The sequence below is a fragment of the Alternaria arborescens genome (genome assembly GCF_004154835.1).
Source record: "Alternaria arborescens strain FERA 675 chromosome Unknown contig_26, whole genome shotgun sequence".
Taxonomy (NCBI): Eukaryota; Fungi; Ascomycota; class Dothideomycetes; order Pleosporales; family Pleosporaceae; genus Alternaria; species Alternaria arborescens.
The window spans coordinates 111,111-136,629 of NW_021167881.1; the positions used below are offsets into that span (position 1 = coordinate 111,111).

General features: G+C 53.5%; 10 protein-coding genes across 10 annotated transcripts; 4 read left to right on the forward strand and 6 right to left on the reverse strand.

The window, feature by feature from the left end:
• Window positions 1-525: 525 nt before the first annotated feature.
• Window positions 526-672, forward strand: AA0111_g9287 (hypothetical protein; the record flags this gene model as incomplete). Its single annotated transcript, XM_028655828.1, has 1 exon — window positions 526-672. One exon carries the CDS (start codon window positions 526-528, stop codon window positions 670-672), a length of 147 nt encoding a protein of 48 aa, XP_028503036.1.
• A 579-nt stretch (window positions 673-1,251) lies between these two features.
• Window positions 1,252-3,243, forward strand: AA0111_g9288 (hypothetical protein; the record flags this gene model as incomplete). Its single annotated transcript, XM_028655829.1, has 1 exon — window positions 1,252-3,243. The coding sequence occupies one exon, from the start codon at window positions 1,252-1,254 to the stop codon at window positions 3,241-3,243; it is 1,992 nt and encodes a 663-aa protein (XP_028503031.1).
• A 400-nt stretch (window positions 3,244-3,643) lies between these two features.
• AA0111_g9289 (hypothetical protein) lies at window positions 3,644-5,179 on the reverse strand (the record flags this gene model as incomplete). Its single annotated transcript, XM_028655830.1, has 1 exon — window positions 3,644-5,179. One exon carries the CDS (start codon window positions 5,177-5,179, stop codon window positions 3,644-3,646), a length of 1,536 nt encoding a protein of 511 aa, XP_028503030.1.
• A 272-nt stretch (window positions 5,180-5,451) lies between these two features.
• AA0111_g9290 (hypothetical protein) lies at window positions 5,452-6,186 on the forward strand (the record flags this gene model as incomplete). Its single annotated transcript, XM_028655832.1, has 1 exon — window positions 5,452-6,186. One exon carries the CDS (start codon window positions 5,452-5,454, stop codon window positions 6,184-6,186), a length of 735 nt encoding a protein of 244 aa, XP_028503124.1.
• A 100-nt stretch (window positions 6,187-6,286) lies between these two features.
• Window positions 6,287-9,939, reverse strand: AA0111_g9291 (hypothetical protein; the record flags this gene model as incomplete). Its single annotated transcript, XM_028655833.1, has 2 exons — window positions 6,287-7,540; window positions 7,645-9,939. The coding sequence occupies 2 exons, from the start codon at window positions 9,937-9,939 to the stop codon at window positions 6,287-6,289; spliced, it is 3,549 nt and encodes a 1,182-aa protein (XP_028503125.1).
• Window positions 9,940-10,720: 781 nt separating this feature from the next.
• On the reverse strand, window positions 10,721-12,463 carry AA0111_g9292 (putative T-complex protein 1 subunit beta; the record flags this gene model as incomplete). The annotated part of the gene is made up of 4 exons (XM_028655834.1): window positions 10,721-10,780; window positions 10,832-12,206; window positions 12,260-12,408; window positions 12,461-12,463. The coding sequence occupies 4 exons, from the start codon at window positions 12,461-12,463 to the stop codon at window positions 10,721-10,723; spliced, it is 1,587 nt and encodes a 528-aa protein (XP_028503126.1).
• Window positions 12,464-12,762: 299 nt separating this feature from the next.
• On the forward strand, window positions 12,763-14,430 carry AA0111_g9293 (putative mRNA-splicing protein; the record flags this gene model as incomplete). The annotated part of the gene is made up of 1 exon (XM_028655835.1): window positions 12,763-14,430. The coding sequence occupies one exon, from the start codon at window positions 12,763-12,765 to the stop codon at window positions 14,428-14,430; it is 1,668 nt and encodes a 555-aa protein (XP_028503127.1).
• Window positions 14,431-14,933: 503 nt separating this feature from the next.
• Window positions 14,934-16,867, reverse strand: AA0111_g9294 (hypothetical protein; the record flags this gene model as incomplete). The annotated part of the gene is made up of 2 exons (XM_028655836.1): window positions 14,934-15,945; window positions 15,999-16,867. 2 exons carry the CDS (start codon window positions 16,865-16,867, stop codon window positions 14,934-14,936), a joined length of 1,881 nt encoding a protein of 626 aa, XP_028503120.1.
• Window positions 16,868-18,890: 2,023 nt separating this feature from the next.
• AA0111_g9295 (hypothetical protein) lies at window positions 18,891-21,763 on the reverse strand (the record flags this gene model as incomplete). The annotated part of the gene is made up of 2 exons (XM_028655837.1): window positions 18,891-20,890; window positions 20,950-21,763. 2 exons carry the CDS (start codon window positions 21,761-21,763, stop codon window positions 18,891-18,893), a joined length of 2,814 nt encoding a protein of 937 aa, XP_028503121.1.
• Window positions 21,764-23,449: 1,686 nt separating this feature from the next.
• On the reverse strand, window positions 23,450-25,418 carry AA0111_g9296 (hypothetical protein; the record flags this gene model as incomplete). The annotated part of the gene is made up of 3 exons (XM_028655838.1): window positions 23,450-24,656; window positions 24,701-25,326; window positions 25,383-25,418. The coding sequence occupies 3 exons, from the start codon at window positions 25,416-25,418 to the stop codon at window positions 23,450-23,452; spliced, it is 1,869 nt and encodes a 622-aa protein (XP_028503122.1).
• Between the last annotated feature and the right edge of the window lie 101 nt (window positions 25,419-25,519).

Consider the following 25,519-nt stretch of genomic DNA (forward strand, 5'->3'; position numbering starts at 1 on the left):
GCGTGATCCAAGGCATCCGATATGAGCGCAAGTTGAGTTCAACACCGGCAGTCCAAGCATCTATGTCTAGAACATAATCAGCGGCATCAACGATCCACGATTGTTCCGATGCTTAGACATTGGGCTGGATCAAAAACGTCTGGAACTCATTTGTGTGTCCCTTCCCATGTACGTCAACTGGTCCGACCATGAAGCCAACTCATGCATACCTGTTGCAAAGTACAATTTGCGTAATAACTTTGACAGCCTCTCTATCTCACGCGACACATAATAAAACTCCGGGCCATGTTGATCGAAACCGTGCTTGTAGCAGTGATGGATACATTCGTATGCCTCCAGGACGTGGTCGAAATATGGTGGTGCTAGCATTCTCAGCTCAAAGAGGCCCTCTTCCAGACTCGGCTACACATTGTTAGGCGTGCGTAATCAGAAAAGGCTAGACGGGTAGCATGTAGCGTACAATGTTGTCATGAGTAACACAAAACTCGCAGAAGGTCCATGCTGCGAGCTCTGAGAACGCCCACCATGGAGCTTGCAGCCTTCGAGACGATCGAGGATTGGTACAGCGCGCATGTGAATCTAAGAAATCAAAGTCATTCGACCACCACGGGTATGTCTGATATGGCATTTCGTGTTCTCTTTGTTGGCAATGCCCAGCAAACCACGCTGTGAAATGATGAAAAGGCAGTGCGAAGACAGCGGTGAAGTAGAAGAGGTGACTATGATATGGCTACTGTGTGCGAAGGTCCTTATACTGCTGGCCATTGTGCTTGCTCACGTCGCACGCTTAATACCAGCCCTGCTTCTTGCACCACCACAAGGATTGGCAGAACGAAAAGGCAACCCAATTGTACCACGCAAACGAAGTGGCAGTGGTGAGACAGTAGTCATGCTCTGCACGTCAGTCCAGGATCAGTAGATGTGGACCAGGCGTTGAAGAGTGACATGATCTCGGTGGAGAGTTGTTATGAGGCGCAGGGGTTTCGCAGCAAACAGCTCGACAAGCCCGAGGTTCGCGTGACATATTCACCGCTGACTGAGTGATGCTGGGCCATGTTGGTAAGATATGTGGGAGGCGGAGAAAGGCGCGTGACAAGATGGGTTAGAAGACTTTTGGGGCGGGACGCGCACCGACCACCACTTTACGCGTCGCGCGTGCTTCGTGTGCCGCTCAGCTCCTTCCATGATTGACGCTCTCACAGTCTCGGCAACTGCAACGCACCCCTCGCACCTTCCCACAGCATACCCAAGATGGCCTCTACCGTTCTCGGCAAGAGGACTCGCAGCTCTGCACGCATAGAAGCTTCAGGTACGAGCCACAGCGGCTCTGGTCGCGGTTCCTCGGACAACACGTCCCTAACGCGCTCTACAGAGTCAAAATTAAACATCGCAACGCGCGCAAAGCGGAGGACTCAGTTCGTTATACACGACGAAGGGGAGATTGAGAATCCCTTCGTCACTCCAAAGAAGCAAAATGTGCGCGACGAGGATGCAATGGACGTGGATGAGCCCGAGGAGAAGGCGTCGATAAAACGCGGAAGGAAGACAGGCACAACTCCCGCAAAGTATGCCTCACAATGTACAAGACTCCCCGTTTCAGCAGCCAAGGAGAACTCCCCGCAGAAGGCGCTCGTGGACATCCCAGAAAACTTTGCGCCTACTCCTTCGACACCGAGACATCGCGACGCGCTTGCCGGCAAAGTTGCCGTCACACCCAGGCACCGACTCATCATTGCCGGTCGACCTTTGACACCGCGCACACCACACACCCCAGGCACTCCACGAAACACAGGGCCGACAATCTACAATGAAGCGCGTCAGGTATTTGCAAGAGGCTCTGCCCCAACTGCATTGTTTGGTCGCGAAAATGAAAGGAAGGAACTCGACACGTTCATCACAACACGAACTAAGACGAAGACATCGGGCTGCATATACGTCTCCGGTCCGCCAGGCACCGGCAAGAGCGCTTTCGTCAACGATGTCTGTCGTACAGTCTCATCGGATGAAGCCGTTAGGACCGGATACATCAATTGTATGAGCGTCAAGAACGCCACAGATCTCTACAGAACCCTTTTAGAGGAATTCGTCGACATCACTGAGATCGCAGAGGGCGACGAGATGGATGCGCTTAGGACTGTTTTCATGCAACGGAAGACATCTTACGTCGTTACGCTCGATGAAGTGGACCACCTGCTGGACTTGGACATTGAGCTCTTCTACAACATCTTTGAGTGGTCGTTACAGAAAGAATCGGGCCTTGTGCTAGTTGGCATTGCGAACGCGCTGGATCTCACAGATCGATTCCTCCCGAGACTCAAGGCTCGCGGTCTCAAGCCGCAACTACTGCCGTTCCTCCCATACAACGCCACACAAATATCCTCTGTTATTACCTCAAAGCTGAAGGCCCTTCTCCCAGCAGGCTCAACCCAACTACCATTCATCCACCCAACCGCCATCATATTCCTCTCCAAGAAAGTAGCCGCCCAATCCGGCGACCTACGCAAAGCCTTCGACATCTGCCGGCGGGCAATCGACCTCATCGAAGCCGACACGCGCGACCAACACTTGAAAAAAGCCACAGAAATCACGCCATCACCCACGCCCTCGCCCTCGAAAACCCCTCTAGTTGAAAAAGTCAACCTCTCCTGCTCAGCCGTGCGCTCACCCACCAAAACCAAAGACCTGAACAGCATCATCGCCGCCTCCCTGGGCTCCCTCACTGTCGAAACCGCACCCCGCGCCACCATTGCCCACATGGCCAAGATCACAGCAGCAGTGTTCAGCAACGGCACAAGTCAGCGTCTGCGAAACCTGAACCTCCAACAAAAAGCCGTCCTCTGCTCGCTCTCCGCCATTGAAAAAAGGAAGCGTGCCACCGCTGCCGACAGCATTCTAGCCACACCGTCAAGATCCCACACTACATCTCCTACCATCAAAGAACTTTTTGAAGCCTACACCGCGCTGTGTAAGCGAGAGAACATTCTACATCCTCTTACGAGCACTGAGTTCAGAGATATCGTAGGCAGTTTGGAGACACTGTCGCTTGTTTCTGCGGTGGAGGGTAAAGCTGGGTCGCTGGATGTTGGCGCTGGCACGCCTAGTCGCAGGGGGAGGGGTAAAGCTTTTCCTGGGGTTGTTGTCGAGGATCGCAGGGTTGCTAGCGTTGTTGGAGAGAAAGAGTTGGCGGATTCACTCGTGGGGCCTGGAGCTGGCATCCTCAAGGGCATCCTGGAGGGAAACTGAAAAGACGCTGTTGTTGTGCTTTTGGGTCCGGTCGCATGGAATGGGGCTTGATTACGGATCATATTGTGACATCCTCGATTGAGGCTCTGTGTTTGTCTACTTGTTTTGCGAAGCGTGGCGCCAAAGTTCTTGCGCATGCATCATCGCTCGTGTTATGAGCAATAGTCTTTTAGCGTAGCATAGCCGGCTTCTTTCAGGGGCATAACAGCTGTACACCAGAAATGCAGTACGATTTCAACATGATGCACTTCCATATGACAGTGATTCCCAAGATTCATCAATGGGTTAAAGACCGAACTTTTGTGCTTTTGCATCTTTTCATGTCTCAGAGGTTATGGTATCATTCATCTTCATCCCATCCATGCAGATCCTTGTATTCCAGTCTTCAAGACACAGGTCCTCAGACCTTGACGCCCCCTCCTTCCACGGCGTCCTCTTTGCTCACCTGGCTCTCTCCTTGTTCATCCGCTACACCTTCCCCACCCTCCTCCTCCTCCTCCTTATCCTGCCTCAACGTACTTGTCGGCACCTCACTCTCCATGCCCGCCTTGCGAAACACAGCCTGCATCCAACACCTATACATTTTCAACCTCCTCTGCCTATTCACCAGCATACGTCTATCAACGCCAATGTGCGCAACCTCAAAACCCGGTCTGGGGGTCTCGGGATCATTAACGTCATCATGACTCTGCTCTCTCGTCTGCGAATCCGGATCATGAAGTGACAGACTCTCAATCTTATCCGCGATGACGCCCTCAGCCTCTGTCTGGGATATTGTTGTATCCGCCACATTGCCAACCGTCGTATCGCGTTTCCTGGCTGCTCCACCCCAAATGTCCTCGAGCTCAGACTGCTCGAAGAAGTAGACTCGCGTGCCGTCGCCGCGGACGTAGAAGTTTTCTTCCATGTACCGGCCTTTTTTGAAGCGGACCTGAGCTAGATCGCCGCGTCCGTAGTCGCGGAACAGGACCTGGCCGCCTGGCTTGAGGACCCTCCAGATATTGCGGACGGCTTGGTCCCATTGCTTGGGATTTAGGGCACTGAAGATGAATATCATGAGTACGACATCCACGCTGCCTTCTGTGAGCCCTGGAGGGAGACCGCCGTTTTCAGAGTCGGGCGATGCGGCTACGTCCCATACGTCGGCTTGTATGCGTTCCGGGTCGTAGAGTTCGTGGTTACGTATAAGCTCGACTGCCTTTTTGGAGAAATCGCATGCGTGTATCTTCAGCCTCTTGTTTTGGCTCCTCTGCAAGATGGGAAACGCACTGTTGCCCGCTCCAGCGCCAACTTCCAACAAGGTAGCCTCGGGTCCGTCTTCTGCACCCAGTTCCTCTAGTATCGGGAATTCCTGCGCCAGCCATTTGCGGTTCTTGAAGAAATTTGTCTTGTTGTTCTTGTAGAATTGGTTCCACCATTTCTCGGGCTGGTCGTTGTAACGTTTGCGATCAAACTCGGAGACGGGCTCTTGCCGTTGTTTGGAATATTGTTCTTCGGAGAAGGCAAGGTAGTTGGAGTCGACGGTTACGTGGTCCCAGGCATTGAATTCGAAGATGTTGTCGCCTTCCTCGAGGTAGCGCGAGCCGAATGCGAAAGGATCACTGCGCTTTTGGTTGTTGCCAGGGTCGTGGGAGCGAGAGGGTGGTGCGCGGACAGGCTGTAGAGAAGCAGGTACTCCGTAAGCGTCGTTCTCGGGGCCTTGTTGCGTGGGTGGAGATGCGGCATCGGAGGCTTCTGGCGGTGGCGTGGAAGTCGAAGTATGCGGTATAGGATCGACTGTGACTGCGAAGCGCATATGTTCCATTGCTTTGGATAATTGCTGTTTAGGCTGTGGCTTTCTTGACATGGTGTTGTCCGTCTGGAATCTCGAGTCGCCACTATCCTGAGGACTTGGGCCGTTCATGGCGTCTGTGTTTGCGCTTTCTATGGCATCCATTTTCGCAGCCGTGGCCAACTTTTGTTAGAGTCGCGTACGCGGGGCATGGGGATAATTCATGGAGGGGAAATTTCAGCCGCTAATGTCGAGAGGGGTTTAGCGGCCGCGGTCCCTGACAGCGTCATTGCAGAGCCGCATCTCCTAGCGGCGCGAATCCACACTCAACTGAAGGTTGATGCGCTCATCGATTCCAGGCATTCGGAAAACCTTGGGTATCATGTCGAGGTGACACTCTCAATACAACCTCCGCTGTCCACTGCTCTAGATTCACAATGGCATCCTTGCGATCCGCTCGCCCATCGGTGCACCGCTATACGCGTCTTCCCCAGCGCCTCCCCCAACGGCGAACTTTCCTCCCCAACCCTTTCGAAGCACTAAACTCCGCTCTCCCATCCTCGTCCTCGCCACCTCAAATCCTGACCGCCGTACGGACTCTCCCTTACCCCTCGGACCCCGTCTACTCCATCATAGCCGACGTACCCAACTACCAAAACTTCCTGCCCTACTGCCAACGCAGCGACATAACGAAGTGGTCGGCACCAGATAAAGTTCATGGCCGGCGGTGGCCATCAGAAGGCATCTTGACGAGCGGCTTTGGTGGCATAACCGAGAGTTTCGTGAGTAGGGTGTATTGCATACCGGGACGCTATGTGGAAAGTGTAGGCGGGAACACGGAAACGAGCTTGAAGATTGACGATATCGCCCATCACTTAGATGGGGAGAAGCAGGGAACAGAGAGGAAACAAGGCGAAAATGGTTTGCTTACCCATCTACGGAGCACGTGGACTGTCGAGTCTATCCAGAACGACCAGACACAGGTTAGTTTGGCGGTAGAGTTTGCTTTTGCAAATCCCATGTACGCGGCCTTGAGTGGGGGCGTCGCGCCCAAGGTGGCAGAATTCATGATCAAGGCTTTCGAAAAGAGGGTGCAAGAGCTGTTGAACAACAACCCGGACATGGTAAAGGCGAGTTTAGCGGAGCTGGATGGCAGTCGATTGAAGAGGTAGCACATGGTCTTCATCAGAGGGCTACAGCAAATCCAAACGAATGGACAAACAATCATGTTCGGTCTTTGTGTGCATCAATCGCAATAACATTCTTCGTCCACTACTTCATGCTCTCGAAATACTTCTTAAATCGCGGCTCGCGCTCCAGATCACATCGCAACACCGCGTCATAACAGCTCATCAGCAGCTGCGGGAACTTGACCGTCCAATATCTCAGATAGCCACTCGGCAATGGCCCCACCTTGGCCTTGATTGCATCCTCCATATCCTCGTAGTGGTTTTTCTTGTTCCTGAGCGCTCTCAACAGGTCCAGCATCTTATCGCCCGTATACTTGCGCTGTTTTCCGAGCGAGTTGATGAAACTCTGGTCAAGTTTGGCGAGGAAGTTGCGTCTATGATCCAATACGTCTTCCGAATATTCTTCCAGCACTGCCAGGTGTTCCGATGGTGGGTCTCTGGGTTCACGTTCCCAATGATCCGAGCAGTCGCACAGGAAATCAAGGCGTTTCTGATCGTCCCAGAAAAAGGGATGGTTCATGACTTGCAAGGCGTTGGGGCGGTCTTCGGGCCTGGGTCGCAGCATCCAATGGATGAGACGATGGGGCTCTACGGAATCGGCACCAAGAAGCAGGCGATCGAGATTGGACTTCTCTTTTTTGATGTTGTATTCGCGAATCTGCATCCAGCCTTCTTCGTCATCGAAAGGATGGCAGCCACCGGTGAGGACGTAGTAGAAAACGCAGCCCAGAGAAAATATGTCAACGGCTCGCTTGACGCCTTGCGCGACCGGGTCTGTGGAGCTTGATGAATCGCGAGAGAAGCCTTGGGAGCTGCCATTGGCCAACTCCTTCGGTTGCGAGATAAGCTCAGGCGCTTTCCAGCCAACCGTGCCTGCATTGCCAGTCGTTCCGACAAGGGTACTGACGTTGTCAGGCAGCGTCTTACAGAGTCCGAAATCAGATATCACTAGCCGTACATCGTCCTTGGAGGTGATTAACGGCTGTGCAATCAGTATGTTCTGGGGTTTGATGTCGCGGTGGATGATGCGAAGATGGTGAAGGTGATTCAATCCAGCAGCGAGTTGGTACAGACAACCTGCAGCTTTCCCGCTGATCTTGTTCACCAACTGCTGGTGGCTTTCAGAAAGTTCCTCTCCTGGACGACCGTCCTTGTAAAGGTCAAACAGACTAGCTTGGCAGAGTTCGACGGCGATATATAAGAAGTTCTCATCCCTCTCATCGTCAAAGTATCGAATAACGTTCGGGTGCGGGTCGCTGTTCTGTAATAGTTTCACCTCTTGCTCTGCGAGTCCGAAGTACTGTGGTAACATGCGTTTGACAGCCACCTTGACTTCCTGCAAAGAGAATTAGTATGAGATACTCATCGAGAATGCGTGGAAACCGTCATTGCTGGACGGCCGACATGCTCAATCGTAACAGATTGACTTGTTCAACATACCTTCCATTTACCCTCAAAGACAAACGTTCCTCCACTTCCGTTGCCAAGAAGACGATCTTGGTCGATCGTCAACTTGCCGATCCGTTTGATCTCGGAGACATTCTGTACATCGCCACCACTCACAGTAAGTTCATCGGGTTGCAGGCGAGGCCCAACCTCGAGTTGCTTAGCTGCGTCCACGATGCGATTTACCTCGTCTTCTTCTTTTTGTTGATTCTTGCTGAGCTTGCGTCCACCACGTCTACCCCGATGTGCTTTCTTCTTCTTAGGAGTCGCGGGCGCGGCGGATGGGTCCTGCGAAATGTCGTCGATACTGCTAGTCATGGGTTGAGCATCCGCGTTGAGTGTGGAACCAGTTAGGGTAGATTCGTCTTCACTAGGAGAGCCACGTTCAACCGTCGTGGTTCTAGAGAGAGGTGAAAGATCTTCATCTTCGTCATCGGGGACGTTGAAAGTCACTTTCTTCTCCTTGACTTCCTCAGCAACAGGGGCGACGATATCAGCCTCTACTACACTTTCTACATTTGGCTTCTCAGGGACGACGTCCCCGCTAACAGGCACTGTTAGAGTCTCCTGTTTTACGGGTTGATCGATTTCCAGCTCGGTAGAGGCAGACAGTGGAGTCGGTGACAGAGTGGCCTTGGCTGGATGCAAAAGTCTGTTGAGGTAGCTCAAGGAGGACTGTCGTACTGTTGGTTTCACAGTAGCTCCCAAAACGACAACGGCAATCATAAAGGAAACAAAGAGTGTGATGGATGCTTTTGCCGTCTGCGTTTGAGGCGGCCCTTCAATCGTTTGCTGTTGAGGGTTTTCATGAGGTGATGTCACAGGCGGATTAGACACGACTTGACCGTTCAAGGTTGGAGAGTAAGTCGTGGCGGCGATGCCTGGCAGTTGTGCCTGCTGGCTGGGGATCCTGTAGTCCAGCCTGTGGACACCAATAAGGCTTCTCCTATCCGGCAACACGTAGGCTGAGTCCCAGTCGTATGATACCTGGTTCTGCTTGTAGCAAGCTGCGTCGGGTGCGCCGTCGGTGACTGCGGGGTAATTGACTTCTGAAAGAGCATACCAAGCCCCCGATTCGGTCGTGTTGAGCAGGACGTGGTTGGCTTTGTCATCCGAGAAGATGGGGCCGGCTGGTTGTGGGAGCAAAACGAGGGGCGGCTCGTTTGACTGATCGTTTAGGGGCCGAGCGACGTCAAAGACACGTGCTACCGGGTAAGGCAGACGTTGTCTGTAGAGGGGACGCTGGTGCGATCTCGGTCGCTTGTAGTCAAAGGCAATGACTTCGCCGTTGTACATGGTATAAATGTACTGCTTGTCCAGGGTCTGATCGTACTGGGACTGCAAATCCTTGTCTCTGCTGTTTGGGTTCCACTCTGCATATTTGAGCGTGCATATATGCTCGTTGGTCTTCTTGTTGTGGATGGTGATGGTGTACTGGGTCTGGCCGATGTCGATGATGCCACGGCAATCGCGTTCCCGAGTGCTGAAGAAGTTCTTGGAGTCGGGAGCGCAGCTATCGTCGTAGGGGAAGTTGCCGCCCGGAGTGAAGCTCTGCTTGACAATGCCTGAGGCGGCATCGACGAGAAGCATGAATGTCTTCTTCTCGACGTTGTAGACGACGGGGAGTTCCGGGTCATCGCTGGAGTAGGGTGCACTTTCGGCGAGTTGCTTGACCGTGACACCCAGGTGCTGTAGCTGGGGGTTGGGGCCTGGAGTGAGGAGATAGAGAGCTCCGTCCTCTTTAGGCTCGACGACCCACACAAAGGGCTGGTGGTGGGGGCTGGTCTTGTCTTCGGAGACGTTGTAGATGGTCTCCAACATGGGCCTTCCGCTCAGCTCCCAGATCTCCTCTCCATTGTATCGGTCGCGTGCGTGGATATGGCCATCGACGGTCGCCAAGAGAACAAAGTCCTCAACTTCCCAATCCTGCAGAGAACGCGCACTGGGGATGAGGCCTCCCGAGGCAGCGTATCTGGCAGGATGGGCTCTGACAGCACTGATGGCTGGAGCAGAAGGAACTTTGGTAGCTACGGCGCGCACATTCTGGTCGTTCAAGGGCGTGTAGGCATGACGTCTGTGGGCGTCCCCTACAGTGTCTTTGAGGCTGGGGTGTCCGTGGTGGGGTTTGATTGTGTTTGCGTGCTGCACGTGCACCTCGGCATGGGGAGACGTGTTGCCGACATGGTGGTCGAGTGGTTGCTGCTGCTGAGCTGCCACAAGCGTGATGATGAGAAGGGCGAGCGTGGTGAGCGTCGAGCCAGCACCGGGCGGCCGGCGCGGACGCGGCATGGCGGATCGGTCGTACGTCTATGAGTGGGAAGCCTAGGGAAGGCGGCGAGAGCGGGGGTGATGGAGCATCAGTGGAAGGTGATGAGGTTTGGGCGGAAGAAGAAGAAGGTCTGTGGCAGCAGTGATTTTGGCCTCGATATTAACCTGCGGGGGCTGCTGCAACTGTCTGGGCGTGCGCCGCAAACTGGGGGTCTCGCCGGGGCCTCGTCAGCCAGCCCGTCCACTAAACTCCTTGTCGACACGCCCGCCTGTTTCCCTTGTTTTAGCACCAACCTTGGCCCCGTCGTCTTTGCTATCCACGCAGGTACCGGCAACACGGCCAAATATCACTTCAAAGCATCGTTCTTGTTGGCAAATATCTCGTCTCCCTCCGACTCTATCTGCGACTCTGCCTGCAGCTCGGTCTACGACACAGTCAGAAGGGGAACACCCGGCTTGCACTCCCCCCATGTTTCTTACCAAGTCCGACTGCCATGCTGCGGCAAGTACCATGTAAAAGTCTAAGATTCCTATTCGAGACAACAACATGAAACAGATGATGTGAGCACTTGAGTAGCTCTCGCAACTACTAAGCAACTGTTTGTTCACAGTCCCCAACCTGTCGTTGCGTGCATCTTCACTCCACATTCGGCAGTGTCCGCCCCCACTGCCACATATGTGACACGACCAAAGGAGAAGCTTGGTCTTCATCATGTTCGTCTGGATGCATTGATGTCTTTCATAGTATACACTCTATCTAGTGTCGAAATCCTTGACGACATCATGCTTGCTCACCCCACCCTTACATGCGCTCACGTCTCCGTGGTGCGCTTCGGATGATGTTGTCTACTCGCAGTAGCAACTAGAGTCGTGTTAGTTCGTTGCTCAAATCACGCGTATTGGGTAGACTTACCTCTGCAGCCTCTGATGCTGACGACACCACCGCGCGCTTCAGCTTGTAGCTCTCAATGACGCCAAGCTCCCTCATGTCCGTAATGCCACCTCCAGGGGACAGGAGATCCAGACCTGAGCTGGTCAAGCCCGAGTAGACGGCTTTCCGGAGGCGTGTGACCAGGTCGCTCGAGTCGAAACCAGCGTTGTCGGCCAAGATGGTGGGTAGTTGTTGGAGCGCCTTGGAGAAGGACTCGACAGCGATGGCCTTCTTGCCAGCCACGTTTTGTGCCGCCTCCGCCACGGCCTTTGCCATGTTCATCTCGGCGCAGCCACCACCCAGTGTTGTCCTTGGCTCTTTGATCGTCTGTGACAGGACGGCAAGTGCGTCGTGTAGCGATCGCTCGGCCTCGTCGAGAAGTTGCTCGGTTGCACCGCGGAGGACAATGGTGCATGCCCGTCCGGCATTGATGCCCGAGAATCTGATCAACACATCCTCTCCAATGATGACCTCTTCGACTAGATCGCAGTGGCCAAGTTTGACGTTCTCTGGGTGGTCAAAGGTCGAAGTGATCTCTCCACCAGTGACTAGGGCTAGGCGCTCAATGCCGTCAAAATCGGCATGCTCGATGGAGCAGATGCCAGCATCCGCGAAGAGTTGCTCTGGCCAGTTGTAGATGAGCTGTCGGTTGACGAAACAGTTGATGCCGTGTGCCTTGATGCGCTCCACCTTGGCCTTCATCTTCTCGCGTTCAGCCTTCTCCAGCTCAGCGAGCTTGCCTGTCGAGTCGACCTTGACCCGTGCACCGAAGATCTTGATCTTGTCCGTGTCCATGGCTGTGTTGGCAACCAGAATCTTTGCGTTTTCTATCCGCTTTGGCTGGTTCACACCGAACTTCTTGTCCAAGATGAATCCCTCGTCCAGGTACGAGTCCTTCAGCTTTCCGCCAGCCTTTTTGATGATCTGAATGTGCGTGAGGTCGGTCGATCCCCCCAGCTTGAGGACGGCGTCGACGGCAAGTTTCGCAAACTGTTGTCGGTCCTGCGAGAGCACTTTTGAGCTCAGAGTTGTTCGGGCAATGGCCTCGAGATCTTTCCTGAAAGCCTGCTCGTCGCTGCTGTGGTCCACGGCAATCTTCTCCAGGGCTTTGAGAGCCGCAGAACTCGCTATCCTGTAGCCCTCAATGATAGTCTGGGGGTGGATCTTCTGGTCGACCAGCTTCTCTGCCTCTCGCAGCAGTTCGGCGGCAAGGACAGTGACTGATGTCGTTCCGTCGCCGACCTCGTCATCTTGGACTTTTGAGATGTTGACCAAGACTTTGGCAGCGGCGTTGTCGAGGGCAATCGCTTTGAGAATGGTAGCGCCGTCGTTTGTAACCATGATCTCGCCGGTAGAACTGGAGACATGTCAGTGCAGGCATCATATGGCGGGGCAGGAGGCGGCACCTACGCAGACTGTAATATCTTGTCCATGCCCTTGGGGCCCAGTGTGCTCTTGACCAAGTCTCCGACGGCGATGGCTCCTACAAAGGCCGAGAGACGCGCATTCTCGCCCTTCTCCTCTGTGACATCCTCCGCAAAGATCTGGGTGGGGTTGGACTGCGTGCGAGTGAGTGCTTTTGTTGCTTTTGCAGCGAGGCGTGCGACATACCATCTTGAACGCACTCGTAAACAGGCAAAGAGGGGTATCTCGGAAGGTGTGGGGTTGTTGGTTTGTGGTGCCTGAACGCGACTTTTTTCTCGACCTGCCCGCGTTGAAGCTGTGTTTGCCGTGTTTGCGCCCGGAGCTTCCCCGGCCAATGGTTCCACCGGCGCCCGTGACCTTTTGGATGCCTACAACTTTCGCTGCTTCACCACTCCAATTGCGCGAGCAGCTGTATTCGACCTGGACTTGTAGCTCCTTCCAGCTGCCACTCGACTGCCGTATTCTCGCAACACTTTTCCCTGCGCAAAATGTCCAAGCGACCGGCGCTAGAACCTCTCGAGGAAATGTACGACGCGCCTTCTCCAGCACCAAAGCGCGCCAAGGTCGAAGATGAAGAGATGGAGAGCCCTCAGCCCGATGGCGCGACTAGCAATGGTCATCTCATGTCACCGCGCGAGCAAGATCGAGACAAAGTAGACATCATAGGCGCATACGACGAGGAGCATGCCGAGCTTGAGGAAGCCGGCGCATTAAACGACAACGACGACGATGACGAGCCCGCAATCGCTGCGCCGAAACGCCAGACCGCCCCAGAAGCCGGCTACACAGATCTATACCTTGATACGATAAATCGCAAAGTCCTCGACTTCGACTTTGAGAAACTATGTTCCGTTACCCTCTCCAACATCAATGTGTATGCCTGTCTAGTATGCGGGAAATACTACCAAGGTCGCGGCCCCAAATCGCAGGCATACTTCCACGCGCTGGAGGAGGGCCATCACGTATACGTCAATATGGAGACAAAGAAGGTCTATGTGCTCCCAGAGGGCTACGAAGTGACGTCCAAGTCGTTGGACGACATCAAGTTCGTTGTGGATCCACGTATGAACAAAGAAGAGGTTGCGAAGCTAGACAAGGAGCCCAAGGTATCATGGGACCTCTCCAATCGAGAGTATATCCCAGGTTTCGTTGGTATGAACAACATCAAAGCGAACGATTACTTCAACGTTGTGATACAAGCTCTATCTCATGTTTCTCCTTTGCGGAACTATTTCATGCTGGAAGATTTGTCGACCCGGCCGCAGCTCGCACAGCGCTTTAGCACCCTCGTCCGTAAGATTTGGAACCCACGGGCCTTCAAAACTCACGTCTCACCCCATGAACTCCTCCAAGAGATAGCTCTTCGATCATCAAAACGTTTTACTCTCTCTGACCAGTCAGATCCCGTCGACTTCCTCTCATGGTTCCTCAACAATCTTCACTTAGCAGTCGGCGGCTCGCGAACAAAACCCAACAGCAGCATAATCCAGAAAGTGTTCCAAGGCACGCTGAAGATTGAGCAACAAGAAATTACTGCGCGTGCTGATGCTGGTGATCGTCTCCGCTTCGAAGACGCCGCCGTTCAAACCGAGATATCACGTTTCCTCGTGCTAACCCTCGACCTACCGGCAGCCCCTCTGTTCCAAGACGCCCTCGAGAAGAACATCATCCCACAGGTCCCTCTTGTCAATATCCTTTCAAAATACAACGGCGTGACTCCACAAGAAAAGTCAAAGAACCGTGTTCGCTACCGCCTCCTACACCCCTTACCTCCTTACCTCCTCTTCAACATCAAGCGCTTCTCCAAGAACAAATTCGTCTCGGAACGGAACCCAACCATCGTCACGTTTCCCGTACACTCTCTTGACATGTCACCGTACGTCGAGCCGAGTCAAGACTATCCTCCCGGCGAGCCTATCTGGTATGATCTTGTAGCCAACATCACTCACGAGGCGGTCAAGAAAAAGGATGATAGTGTTGAAGGTGAGCAGGAAAGCAAGGTTTGGAGAGTGCAGGTCAAGGATCGAGCGAGAGAGGAGTGGTACGGTATTCAAGATTTGTATGTCGAGAAAGAGAGGGCTGAGACGTTGTTTACCAAGGAAGCATATCTCATGGTTTGGGAGAGGAGAAAGGGGCAGAAACCAAAGGGGCGGTAGGCAGAGGAAGTGGTGGCGGTCTTGTACGAATATTTTAGGGAGCATAGTTGGAATATCGTCTTGTCGAGGAATCAATACAATGACTTCCTGCGCCTGGATTTAGTATCGCAAATGAAGGATGTCAGCCCCCAGTCATTCGTAGCACTCCTCACACGGAATATTGCTACTCCAGATTTGACTCGACCACATCATTTTCGGACTGCCTTGAAGCTTAAAATCCAGCCAAAATCTACCCGACAGAACCAATAGGCTAGCCGGATTGACTTTTTCTTGAGATGTGTGCTGTTGTCAAGCATCATTTATCATAGCAGAACCGCTCTCATACCACATTTCTAAATTCAACAAGATGGGAGAAAGAGGGGAAGTCAAAATCTACCTTTAGGCCGTTTGTATTCATCTCTATACACGCACATATGCCGTTTCGCACTTGCCTTCCCCACATGTTCCCGAGTATCTCATGCAACCAAACAAAAACAAAAACGAAAGGGGTGAAAGAACAACTCTCACCACATGATTCCCTTCCAGTCGAACTGGCCGTCGATGTTCCTCCACTTGCCCTCCTGTACAGCACTTCCCCACCCCATCATGACAGCCAGCAACCTACAACTCGTACTACTAACTGTGCAAACCACCGTATCCGCCTTGCTCAACACACTCAAGTCAAGCAGATATGCGCGCCCAACAAGCTCCCTCAGCTTCATTGCACTCTCAGGAACAGCAGATTTTTCCTCATTGACCTTCTTCATGTCCTCGGCGTTGCCAACAGGTTGTCCCAAAGAAAAGAAGACGTCGCGATAGAAGCCGCCTTCCCACCCCGTAATCTCGTCGATCCACGTGTTCTTCTTCGGCTGGGATTGCGCGGCTTCGAGAGCGGCTTTTGTGGCAAGGACAATGCGGTCTTGAGCACGAACACTGTTAGGGCCTAGTTCGGGGGAATCGTAGACGAGGGGGTCGTCAGAAGCGAGTATCATTTTCGAGGTTGTATGGCGGGGGGTGAGGGAGTCGGTAGAGAAGGAAGAGAATGGAGAAGAGAGTAGACTGCGTTTGGCCATTTTCTTCTTTAGTCCGCCTTCGACAAGATCGATGTAGAGATCGCGGGCGGTGTCGACGTAGCGGGCTAGCGGGATGTAGTCCTTTTGGTACTGGTATTCCATGGGGTGCTTGTCGCCGTGGCGGACGTGCATGGCGATGCTGAGGCCGCCTTCGCTCTTAACTTCACCGTACATTTCCAGCGCCCGTTGGAGGACGTAGGTTTCGTCGTCTGAGCGAAGTTTAAAGAGAGCCTCATAGCCTGTTCGGGCGAGGTTGAAGATTTTCGATTGGCGTTGCACACCCATTTTTGTTGGATCCTCCCACTCGTCTGTAAAGGCATGTCCAAAGGTGGATTTCAACGTCGCTCCGCTGACGACGATGTGCCGGGCAGTATGAGGACAGGGGACGATGTGAGATGGGGGAGGAGGGAGACAGTTTGCCGAAGGGGGAGGCTGGAAGTAAGAGGAGTACTTGCCATACGGCCTGGCGGTAGTGTCAGTGTCAATCATCCGGTAGTCAGAAATGTAGATACATACCAACGAGTGTCATCAACGAAAAAGGCGCGCTTCTCGGCTTTCGCCAAACCATACGACATCCACAAACGCATCAGCGTGTTGCCAAAACCTGCATCCTCCGTTTCCATGACATATGTCAAAGTCCTGTCACAGACCTTGAGTCCTTCCGTAGAGATACCATCCCGGATAGCCTCGTCCTCTACGAAGCTTTTGGGTCTTCCAGCAGCCTTAGATGGTGGCAACAGTCCTTGTTGTTCCGCTTCCTGGACATCAATGTAATATTGGTCTTGTTGATAGTAGTTCAACATTCTCTTCGCAAAGCCAGCCGAAGCCTTCGCTTCCTGTCTGATTTCTTTCGAGACTTCCATAGATTGATGGCAGATATCACGGTACTGCGCCGGACGAAGCGGGAATTCATAGTCGGATGGTATGGATACAGTCCACCTCATCTTTCCCTTTGCGTCCTGCAGCGCAAGGGCGACAGGTTCATGCGGCAACTGACTGCCACCAACCATCTCCCATTCTTCTTCGTTGCCATCCTCATAAGTTGCCGCTCCTTGCGAGTTGGCGTATATCTGCCTCAGCACAATCCATAGTAGGAATGCTACACCGCAGCAGCCTATCAGTATTCGCTTCACCAACTTTGAATGATTCGGCTGTGTAGTCTTCTTTCCATGCTTTGGCAACAGACTAGGAAGGCTCGGACTCGGTGGTGGGGATCTCGCAAGTAGGCCACGTCTCGAGGGGACCGTGGGAGAGAGGAAAGCACTAGAGGTAGCAGACTGGGGTGGCGGGCTCAGTTGTGAATAGTGCGCTGTCGACTGTATAGACAGGTTCGGATTCCGTCTAACATGCATCTTGGAAAGCTTCTTCGCAGCCTGGTTTAGCATGTCGAATGCGAGACACCCGGTAGACTGATGTGATGGGCGTGCGCGTCGTCACCGCTCGTGGAAAGAGGGAGAATGTAGGGTACGGCCAAGTCGAACAGCTTTCTGCAGTGCACAGTGCTACAGTGATGACGAAGCTGTAATGCCGATATATGCAGGTAGGTAAACGTCACCTCTGACCCTGCAGAGAACGCTCCAACAAGCAAGTAAAGATGTAATAGTAGTCAAAGGAGGGGACGTAGGCACCGCCTATCAAACAAGCAAAACAAGTAGAAGAAAAATAAAGTACAAGAATGTATAACTCAATCCCCTCGTTCGCTCAAGATACGAATCAAAGGAAGAGGGAGTAGAAGGACGTTCAAGAAGCCATTCGAAAGGGCGGGCAGGCCTAAGGCGTGTCTTGAAGAGAAGGCCCCTCCTGGTGCACGACGAGTTTCACAACCAGAAACAATCCGATGTCCGAGCAGGATCCCGCCGTAAGATGATCTCCATCAAGGAGCGCCCGAGAGTCCCTTGCAGAGCGGATAAAGCCAGTAAGCGGCCCAAGGGTATAGAAGCGACGACTCGAGAAGCGCTGCGGAGACCAAGATAGGATCAAAGGTAAGATTGCAGAGATCGCACTTGCTTGATCCAGGAAGGTTACAGCGAGAATGCGGAAGGCGCAGGAGGGGACCTCATTTTGCCGCAAGTGCGCGGGCCAGGGCGTCGTTGTTTCAGAATGCCCCTCTAGTGCAACGTTGTTGACGCACTGGTGCTTAGTCGACTGATCGCGCTCCGGCGCTAAACGCCTTTGATGCTAGAGTTGAGCAGCCAAAACCATATGACAGTGACACCGCACCAATGGTGGCTTGGGATCTTTGCAAAGGTAGGCTGATTTGTCTGCTGCAAGTTTAGAGTAAAGGGCATGTAGTCAGATGTATATGCACACGTATTAAAGGAAGTTTGCTATTTGAGAATGTCATGCTGGACATGCAGTAAGACGGCAGCTGGCAATCAACTTTAAGATCCCGAGGCACGGCAAGTAGGCTCTGCTGTGCCGTACACCACGTACTATAAACAACTTCGGAGTATCTATAAATTGCTAGCATATTGACTCCCTGGAATCCTACGAGAGGCGACTATGTAAAAAGTACCTAGGTTAGATAGCAGCTGTATGGTCTCCTTCAGGATCCCGAGGCACGACAAGTGTGTGCCCCACACCACGTACCATGAACAAACCTCGGAGTACATATCTGCAAATTGCTAGCGTGTTGGCGTCTCAAAATCCTGCGGATGACGGTGCTCACCATTAGTAAGGTAGCGCTTATCGTATTGCGTATAGACCTCGAGACGTTGTGCAACCAAGTTGTCTACACATCAATACGGCTTGTTAAGATCACATCACACAAAAACACACAATCTCGTCGAGAACAAGGTGTGAAAGCCTTCATTTATAGCTCCCACATTGTATTCATTAGCGCAACAAGAACACAATTCAACGACAAGCTATGTAAAAGATGGGGTGGGGGGTTTGGGTATCAGATCGAAAGTCCCTCGGTCGGCACAGGGGAAGAAGATGAAGAGAATAGAAAACAAGAAGAAAAAAGTAGTAGTGTTACAAAATCCCCTTCCACCAGGAGGGCTCGCCATATCGCAAATGTGAATTAAACAAGCAGCAGCAGTAGCAGCAGCCAGAAAGCCGCCCCCCTTGGATATAACCCATGTGCGTAACATAAAAATCCCATGTACGGCTATTTGCGCCGAATTTTCCTACCAGTCCATGTGCCTGGTGGCTCAAATCATTACTCCGTTTCCCCGATTAAACGCCTGTCGCTAATGTCTTGTCCCTTTGTGAATGAACATGTTGTTTGCTGGATGGGATTGGGAAAAGTGCAAGTACGATGCCACACCCGCGCGCCGCTCGTTGCTGACGTTCTCGCCTCATCCTCATTACTGTACTTCGTTTCATACCCGGTTGAACTGGTTCGTTTGTTCGTCTAAGCAAGAATTCGTACCTGACTCTCACCATCTTCTGCGTTGGGTAAGATCATGGTCCTTCGGTGACTGGTCTGAGACTGCTTCGCCTGGCAGTCTTTTCAACGCGACCAGTAATCATCTCGTCTAGCATACGCGTCATCTCCTCGATATTCTTGGTAGAGCCGTTGGTAACTGGAGGGGGTAGGAAGGGCGTCTTTACACTGAGTGCAGGCGACGTTGGACCTTTCGGTAAACTAATCCCGCTACCATCACTGCCGCTGCGCTGATAACCCGAGGTGCGCCGGCTGCCTGGTGACTCGCTGCCCATCTCATGTGCAGTGTCGTTCTTCTTGCGAGCCGATGTGAGGGCGCCGATCATACGCTCCTTATCCTCAAGCTGTGCGCGCAGATTGACTATCTCGTTGTCTCTCTCGGCAAGAGCTGCGATCATACCACCCTCCTCACTATTTGTGAGCTTGTGTGACAATGACATGGAGACACGAGAATGGCTCGATCGCCGAGCGTGCAATAGGCGCTTTTCAAGGGTAGCGATGTAACGGTTCTTATCCGCAAGATCAGCCTGTAGTGCTTGGATCTGCACCGTCTGACTTGCACTACCATCTCCATTCTCCCCAACCGAGTCGTCTTCCTCAGAGCCGTCCATGTGTAGGTGTGGTGTGCTTTGTCTTTTACCGGGAACCTCGAGGGTCGCATGGCTAGCAGAAGAGCGAATAGAGCTTGGGCGCATGTCGTGGTGGTTGGTGCTCATGATGGAGCCACGCTGGAAGCTCATTGAAGAGAATGATCGGCCATTGTTGACACCGATAGACTTGGAGCTCAAAATCAGCCTGTTAAGATGCTCGATCCGCTCCTTTAGGGCTGTTCGGGCTAGTTGCATCTCAAGCATCTGCTCTTCATGCCGCTGCTTGTCTTCCAGTTCGCGCGCCTTTTCTTCCTCTTTGTCTCTTTTCAGCTCGTCATCTTCTTCTTCCTTGGGTTCTTTATTTTTGCCTTCAGCGAGCTGCTTCTTGAGTTCTTCGATTTCCAGTCGGTAGCGATCTAGAAGCGCTCGACTTCCTGCGTCCCCACCAGCACCCATAGATTCGTCGGCCTTCTTGGCGTGGCTGACAATATTGTTTTTGGCTCTGGAGGCGAATTTGAGAGTATTCAGCGTCTCACCTGTGTGACTATTGACAGCAGCAGGACTCCCACTGGCTCCGATCTGGATTGTACAGAGAATGCTGACCAGCGAGTTACCGGAGAGAGCAGGTTGAAGAAGTCGGGTCAGTTTGCTGTCTCGGTATGGCAAATGTTTGTCGCCCTTGCCCTTGTCCTTCTCAGACTTGTCTTTATCGGAAGCCAATCGCCCAATGACTGTACCCAAAGTAAGCAAACTCTTGTTGATATGGGAACCCTCAGTCCGCCTTTCTTTGTTATCAGCCGCCTTTTCAGAACCAGCCAAATCGATTAAACTGAGCGTCGAGACACGGACACCACCAGGGACAATGGCTGACCGTTTGTCGCCATTTATTGCTGGACCGGGAGCGCGCTCTCTACTCTCAACGACAATCTGGACCACGGCGTGACTTCGGGAACTACGCGCGTTGAACTGAGTACCCGCCACCTTTCTTGAGTTGTCACCTCGTGCAATAACCCTCAGGAGTTGCGTCGGACTCTGCACAATTTCCTCCTTTAGTGGCGACGCATAGACACCACGCTTGCTGTCCTCGCGTAGCTTGATCTCTTCAACGGGCCCGGTCTGGCCGTTCATGCCTACAACGGGTCCCGCTAGCAGATCGATAATCTTCTCATTGTAGATTTCAATGTAACTGACTCTCAGAAGAAACTCTCGCTGAGGCGTCTCACGAATATAAGAGAAGATATCAGTGATGGCAAGTGGTATGACACCAGGATTTGTTGCAGTTCCTTGCATAGAAAACGTCTTGCCGGTTCCAGTCATTCCGTAGGCGAAGACGGTGCCGTGGTAGCCCTCCATGACCCTCCGGACAAGTCGCTTGGCTGCAGCATCGTATACGCGGGCGTTGTTGTCTTGGGTATCGAATACGTTGTCTATGTCAGACCAAATTAGCTCCAGCTCAGTCACCCTCCACCTCGTTATGCAACCATACCATATATGTAATCTCCGCCCTCCTTGCCTTTGTAGGCTATCAGTGCGCGCTTGTTGTTAACCTCCCACTCCAAGTCGTGTTTGTTGTCTTTGGCCCCAGCATCAGGCCGTACCCGAACGCTGACAATGACATTGCCTTTGCCGTCCTTGTGTACCTTGCCATCTGCGCGTCCATCTTCCCCTTCCTCGAATGTGGTTGCGCTGGTTGCGTACGATCCCTGAGGTGAAGAGTTGCGACTCTGCGGTGGTGAGGGGAGACTGAGGTGGGCTGTCTCTACTGTGACGGAATCTGCGCTTCCATTGAGTAGACTGGGGGGTGATAGGGGCGATTTCGGTAGTAAACCTCGTGCTCCTCCAATATTAGAGCTTCGCGGCTTCTTGAGGCTGTTATTCCTGGAAGGCGTTTGACCCTTGGATATTGACGACACTCTCCGATCGACCATGTCTCCTCCAGGCGTCGAACTCGTCGACAACGGACTGGTTGGATTCGACCGCCCACCATGTCTGGGTGGTTGTGGGAAGGAACCGATGCTGACTGTCTTGCGCAGCGATTTTCCAACAGGCAGCGATCCGGCGGCACCGGCCTCGGGTGGGAATGACGGCACGGACGGCGATGTGAGGTGCTTGGAAGTTGGCCTGTAAGGTAGCGACGACGAAGACACAGCGCGTGCATTGGCGGCGCCTGGAAGCAACGAGGCTCGCGTCGTCGGACCGACATTGGAGCTTCTTTGCTTCGGGACGGGCAGCGAGGGCAAAGGACCGGTGGGAGGAGCAATCGACGGCCGCGAGGGGCGAGGCAGCGAGTTGGCCGACATGGTGATGGGGGTGGCGCGTATGTTCGAGTGCTACTGCAGGCTGGGAGGGTGCTGGCGCTGCAGTGTTTGGCCCGATTGCCTTTGTTTTTCCAGGTGGCCTATGCCACAGTGCACATGTCCGGCGTGGCCCTCCAGTAGTCGTGACCGGAATTCAAACAGGCCGGGGAAGCAGTCTGAGCTGGCTGTGTATTGCGGGGAGGGGAGAGAGGCAGGCTTGGTTGGGTGTGCGTCAGTCTCAGACAGACAGGCAGGGACCTGGATGCGGGAAGCAAGCGCGAATGTAATGCAGCGGAGACGGGTAGGTGCAGTGGATACTGCCGTTTGACGCAAGAGGCTGGAGCAGCGCTCTGGCAAACGTCGAGGGCGTCGAGGGCGGAAGCGAGGGTGAAGATGCGATACAACAGCACTCGGCGTGTCTGAGTAAGAGGTCGGCAGCAGTGTGCTGGCGTGGTGGGGAAAAAGGAGCGGTGATGGGATGGATGGTAGGATGGTGGCCGCCGAAAAGCCCAAGCGTGGATATCCCCTGGGACTCGGTGCAGGTGCAGGGGCCCGACAAAGGAACGACCGACGAAAACTCCGTGCAAAGCAAAGAACGAGTGGGAGGCGGCAAATCGCTCTCGACGGCTGCGCTGTGGGGACGGCTGAAGAAATCAGACGCAAAACCCTCTCCCGACCCTGGGAAAGGGTGGAAAAGGGGTTCAGTCGTCAACTCTTGGTGGGTTCAACTTGTTCCCCCCATGTTGCCTCTACGCACCAAAGACGTTAGCCCTCCGCCAGCCTCAGTCCAAGCGTACATATCCGCACCCACAGCTGCTATCTGCAGACCCTTGCCCGGCTCTGTTCGCGTAGCATTCCGGCTATATACCATTGTCCTATGGCACCAGTCCTCCGACCACCTTTGCCTAACCCTCTGCGCGCCATCTGGCCTTGCACCGCGCGCCGTGCACACTGCTACTCTATCTGAATCTCACGGTTTTTCTGGTAGCGACGTTTCTGTAGTGACGACTTGCGTCAACGGTATTTGTAAAGCCCCAGAGGCGATCCCTGCTGATCCGCCCCTGCACAGGCAATCATGCCGACCATCCTTCGCTTCTCTGCCCCTGCGACATGCCATTGCTCTACTACAGAACCATTCGCAATCTCCGTATCACAAAGCCTTTGTTGACCAAACCTCGACGTCGCATCTCGCTCCCCCAATCAGTTGTGCTAGTTGCGTTGTATAGCGCCAGCCTCGTGAAACGAACGCGTTGGCGCTGGCGGGAGGAGCGCCACATTGCACGTGCTGCCGCGTTTGCCTTCCGAGTCGCCATCATGTCTTGCAAACGTCTGCCGGCAATCTTCCTCTGTGCGCATGCCCCAACAAACATGATCGATCCGCTCAAACGTCTATCCACTTGACTCGAGACCAAGTATGCCCCATAGCGGCGGTGACCAATAAAAAGCCAACCCGTTGGAATCGTGGGGACGCTGCTGTGCACTGCTTACTGCTTCTTCTTCGGAGCATTCTCCATGCCGGCAGTCGAGTCTAGTTACTCGTGAAACGCACAAAGGTGCCACCCTACGGCCATTGCATCGGGTGTTACCGAACATGTAGACTTCAGGAATGTCCCGCCTGAGTGGTAAGTCCAAGTGTAATGCAAGAGCATGTCACTGGTGCTGACGCTGTATACGAAGCGAGCGACTCGCCTATAGCGTACCCCATCCGAAGACACTCTGTCCAAACTTTGTAATGGCCTGATATTGCATTCCCCACAAACTGAGATCGATAGCCAACTCCAGTGCCCCGCAGAGCGCTACGCGTGAGAGCTGGGTGCCAATGTTCCGCCAGCTCATATCGCCATGGAGCTCTAGTGAATTCACAATGCGATGCGACCCCGCGTATCCGCCTTGGCTGACTAGATGGTGTGAAGCAATCATTCGCAAAGTAACCATCCTAAACGGAAGCATGGCAAGACCGACAAGCTGAGCTCTCACCATTGCACTGATCATCTGCGCAGGCTCACACGAGAGTTGGGATACGCGGTGGTATACATGGCCGTCTATTGAGCGTGCTCGGTCCCGCGGCTCCACAGCTGCATCATCTCGCGAGGAACCCGAGGCTTCTGCAACACGAGTATGAGTGGAAAGTATCCTAGGTGGTAGGCGGACTTCCATCTCTACGATACCTTCCCTTGAAGTAATGCGTATTCGAGGATCGTTCTCGTTTTGCTCGGATTCTGTTGGTGATCCCGGTGGAGTTGTGGATCGTATCAAATCTTGGAACGCATCTATTGGAATTGTGATTACATCTGCGTCGAGCGGCTCTGTGACAGGCTGATCTTGGGACTGGAGCACGGGAAGATGCAGCGGGGTAGCGTTGATCACTTGAGTACCACCGACTTCTATTGTCTGGCCATTGTTTGAAGCAGCCGTGGTTGCAAGCTCGATGGTTCGCTTCTGTTGTGTGTTTGGAAAGGAACTTGGAAGAGCCCAGCCGAGCATTGCAAGTAGCCTGTGAATGGCATTGCGAATAAGGGTTGGTGACTCCCGCCGCAACCCGAGCACAGTCAAAGCACGGTCTTTTCCGTTGGCGTCTCGGCTGGGTATGTCGGGCTTGTCAGGGCGGATGACGGCTGTCTCGACTGCTTCGTAGACACAGGCATAAATCCAGCGTTCAATGGCATGTTCAGCACATAAAAGGATAAGGGGTGAAGTCAGCACTGCTCCAATACAGTCCGTGATGGAACTGGACGCATTGTATCGCACAGAAAATGGTAGCAGAGGCGATGAGCTTGAAAAGGGAATAAGACATGTCCAGTTTGGCAATAGTGGGCGAGCGGGCACCAGGCCAAGGCGCTGCAAAGCAGCGTGGTAAAAGAAGGGGTAGCACAGAACCTCGAGGCCCAGACGAAGACTAACGGGGTTAACGAGAAGTAGAAAGGCGAATGTGGGACCTACCTGGACTTGATGGCTTTCTTGGCTCGTCGAAAGAAGTGGCGGGTCTTTGGGCTGGCACGTGTCGCATACAGCACACGTTCGACGGGCTGATAGACAAAAGTGCTGTACACGATGGCTTGGATGTTCATGGTCGCAAAGACGCGAGAGAAGAAGCCAGCATAGACAATGGAAGTGCCAGAGAGGGCACGCTCCGAGGCTGCGATGTGGCTGAAGGCAAGGGCATGGGGATAGCGAAATGTCAGGATCCTCTCCCTGATTGAGCCTATCCACCATGTGCAAAGGTTCTCGGTAAGGGTAGTCGCCAGTGCAATGGCGTTTCCAACAGTATCCTCGGCTTCGAGCAGCTCGAGACGCTCTACGCTGGACCCTGGAAAGGCGTCGGCGTGAGAGTATCTACGCTCGACGACGCCGACAGACGCGAGCACATCGTTTTGGGCGCCTCTGAGTTTCTTGCCATACTGGTGGGAGCGGGGGTTGATGGGGTTGCCGCGCTCGTCGTAGAGCTGGACGTAGTTGTTGGCTGTGGCCTCGTGGTAACGCCGTGGAATCTCCGACTGCGACGATTCGAGCTGGACGTATTCGGTCGACTGCGAGGCGGATCGGGTGGGCTCAAAGGCAGACCGTCCCTAGCAAGCGTGTCAGACATGTCCTCGAGCATTGCGCTGGCTGGCGGCGTGTGTACGAAAGCGATCTTGTCCAGGTAGGCTTGCCGGCCCATGGTGGTGCTGACAAAGTTCGACTTTGATCAGGTGCACGCAGTAGAACAAGGTGACTGCATCTTGAACAATGCAATATAGGCGCATGCTCCAGAAGCCGAGT